At 44.3% G+C, this 12,043-nt stretch overlaps 1 protein-coding gene and 1 long non-coding RNA gene across 4 annotated transcripts in view; both read left to right on the top strand.

The window, feature by feature from the left end:
• Window positions 1–12,043, top strand: part of LOC134503360 (uncharacterized) — a 209,110-nt gene that overhangs the window by 176,318 nt on the left and 20,749 nt on the right. The window lies entirely within an intron of this gene.
• MAP7D1 (MAP7 domain containing 1) overlaps window positions 1–12,043 on the top strand; it is a 72,884-nt gene that overhangs the window by 44,667 nt on the left and 16,174 nt on the right. The window contains exons 6-8 of one of the 3 annotated variants that reach the window (XM_063312138.1): window positions 2,368–2,478; window positions 9,535–9,657; window positions 11,375–11,517. In XM_063312138.1, the coding sequence (XP_063168208.1) occupies window positions 2,368–2,478; window positions 9,535–9,657; window positions 11,375–11,517 (377 nt within the window). Of the gene's footprint in view, window positions 1–2,367; window positions 2,479–9,534; window positions 9,658–11,371; window positions 11,518–12,043 lie in introns of all 3 variants that reach the window. The other 2 variants (XM_063312137.1, XM_063312139.1) reach the window with 2 other exon arrangements.

Below are 12,043 nucleotides of genomic sequence, written 5' to 3'. Positions count from 1 at the left end.
CTAGGAAATCCCACAGCTATAGACTATTGTCAATGGAGAAAGGTTTAAAAATCCTGGAAGGAGAAGGGCGAAGGTCTTCCTTGCTGTTGTTAAGATGAAGTCCTTGCTACTTCCCACTAATTAATATCTAAATGTTCATGGCATGAGCAAAGTCTCCCGTCTTAATTTTGGTCAGTCAGCAGCTTCAGGGGGAAAAGAAAAAAAGAAATAATCACTTTTATTTCAGAAGATGGAGCCAGTTGGGAACCTGTGGTGCTTCCTTTCCCTTCCTGGAACCTTAAAATGAATTTTAAAGATTAATTTGGCCTCATCAACTGCACATTGATCCTGTCTTCCATTGCCCTGATGTGCCTTGGTTGCCAAGGCAATGAGCTTGGAGATGGCCTGTGCATTGGTGACTGACTGCGGTGTCCAGGATGGGAGGCCAGAGTGTGACACATGCCCCGTTTTTTCTTGAACTGTCAAAGCACCCAGTTGTTAGAATACCAGTAGGCTGAAAAAGATGACAGAAAAGACAGAAAACACTCTATCTGCCTTTCTTTTACATCTCTGATTCTGTCCCCAGTCACTTTAGTGCAGCCTTTCTCAACCTTTTGACCCTGGAGGAACCCTTGAAATATTTTTCAGGCCTCAGGGAACCCCTGCACATTCAGGCTCAAATAGAGGCCAGAAGTTACAAAATTATTATATTCATTTCATGCGTAGGCCTGTATAGATGCATTCACAGTATCCTTAAACTGAAAATAAAGAATGAAACTTCCCTCTTTCATGTGAAATTGCCCAAATTTGAAATAATTTTTGAAATAAATCGTGATCTCCCAGGGAACCCCGAGTGACCTCTCATGGAACCCTGGGGGGCCACGGAACCCTGGTTGAGAAACCCTGATTAGTGGGTGTGGTTTGATGCCATGAAAAGCAGTCTTAAAGTAATGGTTGGGAGCATGCACATTTTCCAAGCTTTGAAACAGGCTAAACTTGTTCTGGCTGTTTCAGGGATTTTGACTTTTGACCAAATTGTTTTGGGTTCAAGAATTTTGCTTTGGCTTTGGACAAAACGGGCCAGGTTGTCCCACGTGGTTTTTGGCAACAAGAATTCCACACCAGCCCTTGCCTTCCATTCTAGATCACAGAAGGAGACCCATGCAGAATGCTACGGATGGCCCAACCTGCAGAAAAATTGTACAATCCATTGTTTAATGTTTAAATGGCCATATGAAAAAAGGAAAAGCATTTTTAAAATCATGCATTCTTTGGCTGTGTTCACAGAACACACTTAACCAGGTGACAGAGTTATCTCATTTTGTGGGCTGGTATAATATTTTGAACCAGAAACTAATCGAACAAGCTGGATTTACAGAACACTTGAAGGCACGAAAAAGCCCTAACAAGTTTAAAACTAAGTAGGCTTACTATATTGTGTAAATGACTGACCTAGTTAAGTGTGTAATCATCTAGTTAGGCGTGTTAGGGAAGCACAACCATTTTTTAATTTAAGAGCGCTTTTTAAAAAATCACCTGCTTGGTCAATTTTTCAAAACGTTGGTTGGCAGATAGCACTTAGGATAGACTACCACCCCACTTATTTTTTGTGGCCCTGGGATAAAAACCAGTGCAGCCACACTTTGGTTCAAATTCTGATTGTGTCCTATGACTGAACACTCAAAATGCTTTCAGTTTTGTCCTGTTGAAACTTACCCCACCCTAATCTTGGTCTGAAAAAGCTGCTTTGCTGTCAACCCAGGCTGTTTGTGGTACAGCTTCTGTGTCTGAAGAGGGACGTGATTGCTGGGTGGTTGAGTCTATGTCTTGCTCATCTTTGGGCCTGGATAGTGTAAACATGTTGCAAGTGCACCCAGGAACCTGATATTTAACATCTCCCTTGAAGGCTGTAATCTGTTGCCTGCTTCCGGTGGGACTCAGTCTCTCTCAACTGGACGGGACCTGAGGCAAAGTCAGCTTGTAACAAGAAGGAACTATAAATAATGTCTTCACCTCCTGCTGCTGTTTGGCTGCAGAAAGAAAATCTCCAAATCAGACTTTCTGCCAGTGGGCCTCAGGGAGATACACAGCCCTGCAAAAAGCCGGCGCACCACCACATGTGCATATTTGCTTTCCTATGACATCAGTGGGAGTGTGTGCCGGAGCAGAGCACCTATGGGGAGGTGCTGAGGCTGCCAATCAGCCCATAAAAAGGTGCTTGTGGTTTTTAACGTTCCTGCAGGCAGCTGGAAGCCAGGCACCCTGATAGTTTTCCTGGGGTCTCCTTTGCGTCTCCCTCCACTGCATGATCCCTGCTGCTGCATGCTCGCATGCAAATCACTCCCTCCCCCGCTGCCCTTAACACCTCTGTGTCTTTTCCCTCTGTAGGTGCAAGCAGGTGTTCTCTCTCTGCTGTAAATCTCCCCAAACATGTGGACTCTATAATCAACAAACGCCTCTCCAAATCTTCTGCCACCCTCTGGAACTCACCCAGTAGAAGTAAGAGACCCCTGGGGACAAGCAGCTGTGCCACGGCAAGGGATGGGTAGAGGGGGATCCCAATGTTAAGCCCTTCCTATCCATAGGCGCTGGACTAGGTGACAGGTGTAAACAGATACGAAACTTTTAAAATATAAATAAAGATTTGGGGCTCCTGCTTTATGTTTTAGACAAAGATATAAGTGCAGGACACGGGATTCAGCAAAAATTCAACCTTGGGAGGATCTTTTGAAAAGATTCAAGATCCTAGCTCTTATGGCTGCCCAGAGAAACATGAGCCTATGCCGTACAGCTGTTTCCCAATTGAGATTCGTGGACTTCAACTCCCAGTATTGCTGGCAGGGGAATTCTGGGAGTTGAAGTCCATGCATCTTAAAGTCGCCAAGGTTGGGAAACACCACAGTACAGGATGAAATTTTAGCAGCCGGAAGATGGGGCTCAGTAGAATTTTAAGGGATTTGGGGGCAGAGCATCCTTGCTCCTCTGGATGGCCAAACAATCGATGTATATGCAGCTTTTCATAACACAAAGTTTCTGTTTTCCTTCCCTGTTTGTTTACCTTGTATATCGCTTGATGTGGAGTTTGTGATTTAAACGTTAGTTCAGTAACCAATAGGAGTCGCAGCACATTAATGTATGGAATTGCATGCCCCCAAAGGTGTGGCTTTTTTTCCTCTTACTTCCTTTTTATTTTTAGCTAATATGTGACTATATGAGAGTAGACACTTTAGAAGAAGCAATCCCCCCCCACCTTTTTTTCCTCAGAGCAGGGAATGCCAAGAATAACACTTCTCATCCGCAGTGCTAATAAGTAATTGTCTGAAAGGAAATGCTGTTCCTTCAAGATGAATTGGGAATTTTTGTCTTATTCATTCGAAACACCTTTTCATTGATCAGCATTGCTGTTTGATCCAGGAGCAGTAGAAGGCCTGAAAGACTTTGTGATCTGGTTCCCATGTCGTGATTTGCTGTCATGATTCCTTTGGCCATAGTTTGTTGAAGAAAGCATGATAGGCTGGGCTTATGCATCACATTAAGCCATACATTGTGGTTTCTCAACCAGAGCAACTAGTTCACACTACCTGTTGAGTCACGGCAGAACCCAGATATTGTAGCTTATTTAGCAAGCCACAGTTAAACAGCTGTTGACCAAATAAAATGCATGAACCCTGCCAGACCATGCCCAGAGACCAGACGGGGCCACTCTGCTGCTCAGAACTCTGTGGAAGGCTGCATGCAGAGTAATAAAGCACAAAGCTTCTGTGCGCAAACAGAGTTCTGGCTTTGGTCTCAGGAAGCCATTTAAAGGCATCTCCTCTCCAGAAAGTTTTACAGGAGATACTAGACAAGGAAGAAATGCTAACCTTTTACTTGCAGTAGGAACACTGGATTACGCTGCAGAGTTGTTGTGTGCCACCAGGATTAACTCTAGATTCCTGACTCTGTACTATTAATGCTGGACTCTGTTGCCACACTGTTAGTTCCTCACTGTTGGCAATTATATTACATTTGTCATCCCACCAAGGACTCAACATACATGCCGCCTGCCCCATTTTATCATCAGATAATGCTGGGAGCTTGGTGCAAAGTTACCAAAGACAATGGCAAGATTTGCAGGCAGATTTTCCCAGTCTAGGCACTGCACTGACCATTTCTGTTTAATTTCCCAGCCATTTGAGTGGTTCAGCTCTTTCCAATGAAGGGAGTGTATTTGTTGTATTTTATCTTTTCATCTCTCAATTGTCGGTCCCAGATTTCGCTGCCCAGCCTTGTATGTTGGTTGATATTAGTCTGTTGCAATATATTTGTGGCCTGCTTTTTTTCTGCACCAGCTCCTCAGAGTGTTTTTAGTGAACAAAAGAATTGAATGCAAAGCTCAACATGCAAAAAACAGATGAATAATGCAGCACTTAAAAAGAACAAAATATAGCAGCAGCATTGAAATTCAGCAACAGATCAAAAAGAAAATAAATGTCAGAGAGTATTTTATTATCTGACTTCCCTCCAAGATCAAACAGGAAGGACCCTCTCTCCTTTACCCACCTTCTATACAACTGTGGCTCAAAGTAGGTGATAGCACAAGCTGACATTGGCAGAACTTGAAAAGTGAAGCAGGGACAGACTCGGAGGGGAGACCACCAGGAGAGCCCAGGGCTTTAGGCTAGAGTACAAAGTATTAAAAAACATCCTGGAAGAAGGCAGTGGCAAATCATTTCTGTATTGTGGCCAAGAGTACAACATGGACATGTTCGTGTCCCCAGGAGTTGAGCTTGGAGGATTGATTTTATCTAACCGTTAGAGATGAAAAGCAGTTCAAAGCATTTTGCTGGTTGGTTGGCAGAACAGGATGGCACCCCCTGAACTTCAGAAGCTGGTTGATTTGATAGACGGGGGGCAACATTCTCCCAAGAGTAGCAGACTAACTTAGTGTGGCTTCCAACCTTAGCCTATATGATGAATTACAGGTAGTCCTTGACTTATGACCACAATGGGGACTGGAACTTTGGTCACTAAGCGATGCAGTCATTAAATGGGGCATTGTGTGACCATGCCTTATTATTTTACTGCTGGCTTCTCCATTGACTCTGCTTGTTGGAAGCTGGCTGTGAAGCATGCAAATGGCGAACACATGACTGGGGGATGCTGTGATGGTTGTAAGTGCGAGGACTGGCTGTAAGTCACTTTTTCCAGCACCGTCATAACTTTGAACGGTCACTAAATGAATGGTTGTAAGTTGAGGACTGCCTGTAACTACAGTACACGTGTGAAGCATGTTGTTAACTCCATATAATCTGCATTTAGCCAGGGGTGGGAGGAAGAGCAAAGCTTGATAAGGTTCAGACTGATAAAAGCTAAAATGATTGGCATTCTTACTAGTTTTGGCGACAGCAGCCTCGTCAGGTTACAAACCCTTTGGCTGTATAGCAGTTCTGCTATCAAGCATCTTCAGCTGTTTTGCGGGGGGGGCAGGGAAGGAAATCGCTTTTGCACTGAGGGTGAGCGTTTGGGATGCTCAAAATGCTTTGCATCAGAGATCCCAGCAATGCTTTTCAACAAGCAGATATTATTTCTCCCTCCCATTGTCCATTGGGTCACGTTGGGGTGTAGCTGGCAGAAATGTGCATCGGCCTTTACTGATTCCCAGCTCAGTTCCTTAACCACAATGTGACCTTTGCAGTGACCCTCCTCCTCCTAGCTGGGTGTTTCCAGAGCAGCTGTTTGCCACGGGTCTCAGCCAAAACACTAAAGCCAAGGAGACAACAGGCCCATGAAATAGTACAGGTGACAACAGGCCCGTGAAATAGTACAGGTAGCCCTCACTTAACAACCAGAATTGGGACTGGAATTTTGGTTGCTACGTGAAGCAGTTATTAAGCAAATCCAACCCAGTTTTATGACCTCTTTTGCAGCAGTCGTTAAGTGAATCACCACAGGCATTAAGTGAACCAAGTGGTTGTTAAGCGAATCACGCAGTTCCCCATTGATTTTGCTTGCAGGAAGCTGGCTGGGAAAGTCAAAAATGATCACATGACCACAGGACGCAGCAACGGTCATAAATGCAAACCAGTTGCCAAACGCCCAAATCATGATCACGTGACCGCTGGGACACTGTGACAATCATAAGCGTGAGGACCAGTCATAAGTCAGTTTTTTCAGCACCGTATAAGTCTGAACCGTCACTAAACAAATGGTTGTTAAGTGAGGACTACCTGTAAGATGGAACTTCCCCAAAATATAAAATCCAAATCGGGGTGGAATTTTAATAAGCCAGGTTTATTTGGATCCCTGGTTATGTCTTGCACGGGCACTACAAAATAGGGTGGCGCCACCTGATGTCCTCCAGATGTGTTGCAGTACAGTTCCCAGAGGTTCAACTTGAGAAGCATCCTGACCCTATGGTGCAATTCTTTCTCCATTAAGGGGAAATTTCACCCCACTGGCCCTTGCAAGCAGATGAGACAGCACTGAGCTTGACTGGCTCCATTTACTTTCAGCCCCAAATTCTCTTTGCTGCTAAGGATAGTATTTCTGCCCTGCGCTGTTTTGTTTCCTTGTTGCTTAGTGATGATTAAAATATCCTGGGCATCTGAACAAGATTCCGGAAAAGGCCAAAGGAAGTGATGGTTTATGCCTGTGGAATTTAGGTGGGGTCCTGTGGCGAAATTATTCAGACAGCAGTGTGCTTGTGGGGATGTATGGACGCCAAGAGGAAAATTTTAACTTAAGAAACCTTTTGTTTTTTAATGGCCTTTTTAGGTGAAGAAACATGAATGTTTAATCCCACAATGCCAATGGTAAGGATTAGCGCAGTGTTTCTCAACCTTGGCAACTTTAAGACGTGTGGACTTCAACTCCCAGAATTCCCCAGCCAGCCATGCTGGCTGGGGAATTCTGGGAGTTGAAGTCCACACGTCTTAAAGTTGCCAAGGTTGGGAAACACTGCATTAGTGGCTTGGAAGGTACTTAGAGCAGTGACCAAGATAAGCAAGCCTGTAAATATAAAATTATTATTATTATTATTATTATTCATTCATTCATTCAATTTATATAGCTGCCCATCTCAAATTTGTGACTCTGGGTGGCTTCCAATCAAAACATAAACAATGCCAACAAGCCAGACAATAAAACAACCATACAAATAATACAAAACGTTAAAATGCCAGCCAGTGTGACACATTTGTTCAAACCTATTGAAATAGATTAAACATACCCCACTGTTTAAAAATAAAATGTATTAAAATAAATATATAGGTATATAAAAGAAAGTATATTAAAACAAAATCAAATATACCCCACCTTTCTCTTATAGAAGCATTCAGGCTGCTTAGAACAGTAACATAAAATGTAAGGTGCATTAAAATCCCACTTGATTCTTTTCTCCAGAGCCACTGGAAATAAGTTTGTTCAGAAAAATGCGGGTGCCTCTTGAAAAGAAAGGTTTCCCACTGTTAGGGTGTGGGGTATTCCTGGCCATGATTAGCCACATGAGATTGACTATTTCAACCTCCCATTGTTCAAGTCTGTCTCTATTGCAACTAACTTCCTCTGGGAGAATCTACAAAGCGAAAGGTTTTTCGGGCAAAGGTGGTTTGAAATGTCAGTGGATGTCAACACTGTTTGCAGAATTATCTACTGTATCCAGAATGTCAACACGTAGGTTGCTCCATAACCATTACAAAGGTCTTTTAATCTCCCGGAGCATGCTGGCTTTAAAGTAGCTTGTTTGGACAGCTAAAGGAATATTAGAGAATGAGAAATTTGCTACATGTTAAATGTGTAAAGAGGTGAAACAGCTAATCTTTGCTAGTTTAGCGAAGCTGAATAGGCCGCTTAATGTGACAGGAAACAAGCAACTGTTTTCAGATTATGAGTCCCAGACAATGCTTTTTCAATTCTTTGGCTGGGGTCAAGCGACAACACAACCAAGATGTCCATGGGGAGGAGAGGTCAATTAAGTCAAGATGGTGGCTTTGGTTGCGGCCACCATCTTGACTTTTTTGACCCTTCCCCCCACAGATGTCCCTGTACAAAACCTAGGTTAACAAAACATGATGGCTGGACTCCCCAACATCCATATTGCTATGGCCTTGCACACACAAAATGCTGAGACCAATGCTGGGTTCCCATAACTCACTGAACCACCCATTAGCCAGTACAGTCTGGACTAAAATTGTGTGAACCAGCCAATGAGTTCCAGGATCAAGTATGATCTGAACCTGGCACTCCCCACCCAAATCTTTCAAGCAATATGTATCTGTAAGACTTCATTGCCTGATCTTTTGCTCTACGACAGTGTTTCTCAACCTCAGCAACTTTAAGATGTGTGGACTTCAACTCCCAGAATCCCCCAGCCAGCATGGGGGATGGCTGGCTGGGGGATTCTGGGGGTTGAAGTCGACACATCTTAAAGTTGCTGAGGTTGAGAAATACTGCTCTAGAAATATGAACAGGGAGCAAAAGGAAGGAGAGGGGAAAGTCCTGGCATCCCCTTAGAATAGGATTCCACGGATTGAATAACTCCAGTCAGGATGTGCAACCCTTTCTCTACCACGGACTGCTTTCCATGTGGAATAATCTGTTGGGAGCTGTAAGCAGATGGGTCTAGGACCCAAATGAGTGGGGACCCCCTTTCTCTCTCTGATAACCTCTTTTCCTTTTTTCACACCCACCTCAGATGTTTGCAAGCCAGGTCATGTAACTCATGCCAGAGATCTGAAATCTTCTCTTGCAGAAGGATTACAGAATTGAGTTTAGCCTGCAGGAAAGTTGACCGAGTGTGGGATAGGGGTCAGGCCCACCCTCAGCTGTGGCCAGTCCTTCCTTGACTCTGGGCCACTCACTCCCTTTCAGCACAACCTACCCTGCAGGGTTGCTGTTATGGGGGAAAAGTGCCAGAGAGAGTTCTAGGTAGGTTGTCTTCAGCTGCAGGAGAAAAGGGGAGATATTAGTCTTCATAAGTACATCAGTTAGAAATGAATAATCAGTGTTGCCTGTCCCTGGTCCAAGCTGTCAGCCTTCCCAGGTAGACCAGACAGGAAACACAACCAGATGAGCTAATTACACTTTATTGCAAGGCTACATTGACAGAACCTTGCAAGTCTGAAAGTACAATTCTCCCCCCCCACCACTTCTTTACAACCTGAGAAACTAGGGAGGGTCCCTTCTGAGCCTCTTGCCCAGCCCACTATGCAGCTGTGGGCTCAGCTGCCTCTTAACTGACTGTTCCCTGGCAGCATCTCTTCGCCTGGTCTCCCAAGGTCTTTCCCTCATACTATTACAGAAGCACAGGACACAGTTTCCTATCCCCCCCAAGTACCCTAACCCCTGGCTTCTTTGCACCAGTCCTGCCTTCCAAACCTGGTTTCGCTAACAGGAGTCTCATCATGGCACCTGAGCTACATATTTTGCAGAAAATGGGACTCTGAAAGTTAGCCTTGTTTGCACACCCCTGACAACCAGAAATCCAAGTAGCACTGGAAGGTTGGTCCAGGATCAAACTGAGACTAGTAGAGCTTGGACTAACCAAGCATTTCCTTCCTGTCTTTCCTTCCCCAGATAGAAGTCTTCAACTGAGTCCCTGGGAGAGCAGCATCGTCGACCGGCTGATGACCCCCACGCTCTCCTTCTTGGCCCGCAGCAGGAGCGCTGTGACCCTGGCCGGCAATGGCAAGGAGCAGGGTGAGCAGAGCGGCCGGTGGGGGTGAAAATGCTACCCGGGGGAAGGGAGGATGGTTCCACCAGCATCTACAACAAACCACAATGCCAACATAATGACACATGTGCAATTGCATCACGCAAACACTGCCATTGCATCCTGATGTTGATTCATTGGTTTTAGCTTGCATTCTGTGAACTCAGCTATTGTGTTTATGAACCATGGTTTATGGCTTACCATGTCATGTTCGGCTGGTTGAATAAACCATGGTTAACACAAAGGTGTGAGGCTAGCCTTTGTTTCCCGCTCTTAGGCAACCTTCCCCAAATTTCACACTCCAAAACTTCGCCCTCATTTTTATGAAGAGTCTTCTTAACAATAAATAGGAACTCTTTCATTATTGTTAGCTTGATAGCTGTGGTGGTACAAAGCTTAACCCAGTTAGTAATGAACCAAGTGCTTGCATTCATTCTATTTGCTAACCTTGATTAGATTTCATCTTGGTTTATTTTTCTGGTTCAGTTTCTTGTGTGAACATAGGCCTTGGGGTTAGGTCAGTATATTGGACAAAAAGAGAAGATGGGTTGTCCGCACAGCCTGGTGAAGGTTGTTCTGTGGACACATTCATTAGCATGAAAGAATGGGTACTATTTGTATATTTTCATTAATTAGTAATTTTTACTTACTTACGCAATTTAGTCCTTGCCGAAAGAAAGAAGGAGAATTGGCCTAAAAAAGAGAAGATAATGTTGCAAGAAAACAACAGTCCAGAGACCAGCAAAATGTCTTTTATTTATTTGTGACTACCTTAGTACAGTTATACCACTCAAGAGCATAGCAATGTTTTGAAAAACAGAAAAAGTTCTAGAGTTGCCCAAATGGAAGGGAGAAGTGAAATCCTAATTATATGAGAAATCTGTTGTTTAACTTTTTTCTGTCTGCTGCTATGACTTTATCCATTGCCTGTCCTTCAAATGTGATAAATTCCAATGCCCTTCATCCCCATCAGGCACAGCCAACAGCTGGCTGGGAATGAGAGGGGTTGATGTCTAATACAAGGACAACAGGTTGGAAAGGCTGATCAGGGTAAGGTTTGAAGAACCCCACATAGCATATTGCAAGAATGATATAATCACTGTATACAAGTAGTCCTCACTTAACAACCTTCATTTAACAACAGTGCTGGAAAAACTGACTTACGACCAGTACTCACACTGATGACCGTGGCAGAGTCTCTGCCGACATGATCACAATTTGGGCATTTGGCAACTGTTTCGCATTTATGACTGTTGCAGTGTCCCATGGTCACATGATTGCCATTTTCAACCTTCCCAACCAGCTTCTGGCAAGCAAAATAAATGGGGAACCATGTGATTCACTCAACAACCATGTGGTTCGCTTAATGACTGTGGTGATTCACTTAATGATCAGGTCAGATTTGCTTAATGATCACTTCACTTAGCAACTGAAATTCTGGTCCCAATTGTGGGCGTTAAGTGAGGACAACCTGTAAACCTTCTTGGCTTCCAGGGTACTGGAACTGCAATTCCCAGAATGCCTAGCTCATATGCTGGGTGGAATGCTGTGTGTTACAGTTCCAGTAGAGGTAGAGAGCACTACACTATGTCAGACCACCTTTTGTGTAGAGTCAGGACTTGGATTTTATTCCCAGATTGAACCTCTTGTCTTGTTAGGGTTTAGAAAAGATTCAGACCCTCTCTTTTCATTGACCCTCAGCAGTACCCGTGTGCCCCCGCTCAGCGTCTGCCAGCCCTGTAAGCCCCTGCAGAAACCAACGTTTACATCATCGTTGTGCAGAGCGACGGCGGCCAGCAACCAGCAGCCCGGATGTAACACCTCGGTATAAGCCTCAGTCCTCTCCTGTAAGTTGCTATGAAACATTTTTCACCATCCCAACCCTTTGGATCAGTGTTCCTCAAACTCGGCAATTTGTGGACTTCAATTCCCAGAATCCTTAACATTGCCGAGTTTGAGAAACACTGCTTTAGGTCTGCATCGATATTCCCCCCAAAGTTTCCTCTCTCCTGTTAGAAGCAAGAGAGATAGCAGATGGGATTGCAAGGTGCTCCTGATGGTCTTGAGCAATGCAGTAGCTCAGCTTTCTCCAACCTGCTGTCTCCATTCCAGATGTGTGGAACTACATGTCCTCTCATTTTCAACCTACCTGTTGGGATGAGGAGAACTGTAGTCCAATACCTTGGGGGGCCAGCAATTTGGGGAAATTGAAGGAGGTGTTTCATCCGATGGAAAATGAAAATTGTCTTCTCGTTGGCTGCTTTCTAGGGTTTTCTTCATTCCTGGGGCTCTCAGCCCAACAGTAGTCTTCTTCCTAAATTAAACCTGAGTCCTGCCCTCTTACGCAGAATGGGATGTCTGAGCTCCAAAACT

This window comes from Candoia aspera, chromosome 10, assembly GCF_035149785.1.
Source record: "Candoia aspera isolate rCanAsp1 chromosome 10, rCanAsp1.hap2, whole genome shotgun sequence".
NCBI classification, from domain to species: domain Eukaryota; kingdom Metazoa; phylum Chordata; class Lepidosauria; order Squamata; family Boidae; genus Candoia; species Candoia aspera.
Note: the sequence above shows the minus strand (reverse complement) of the source record. Positions and strands in the feature narration are given on the sequence as shown.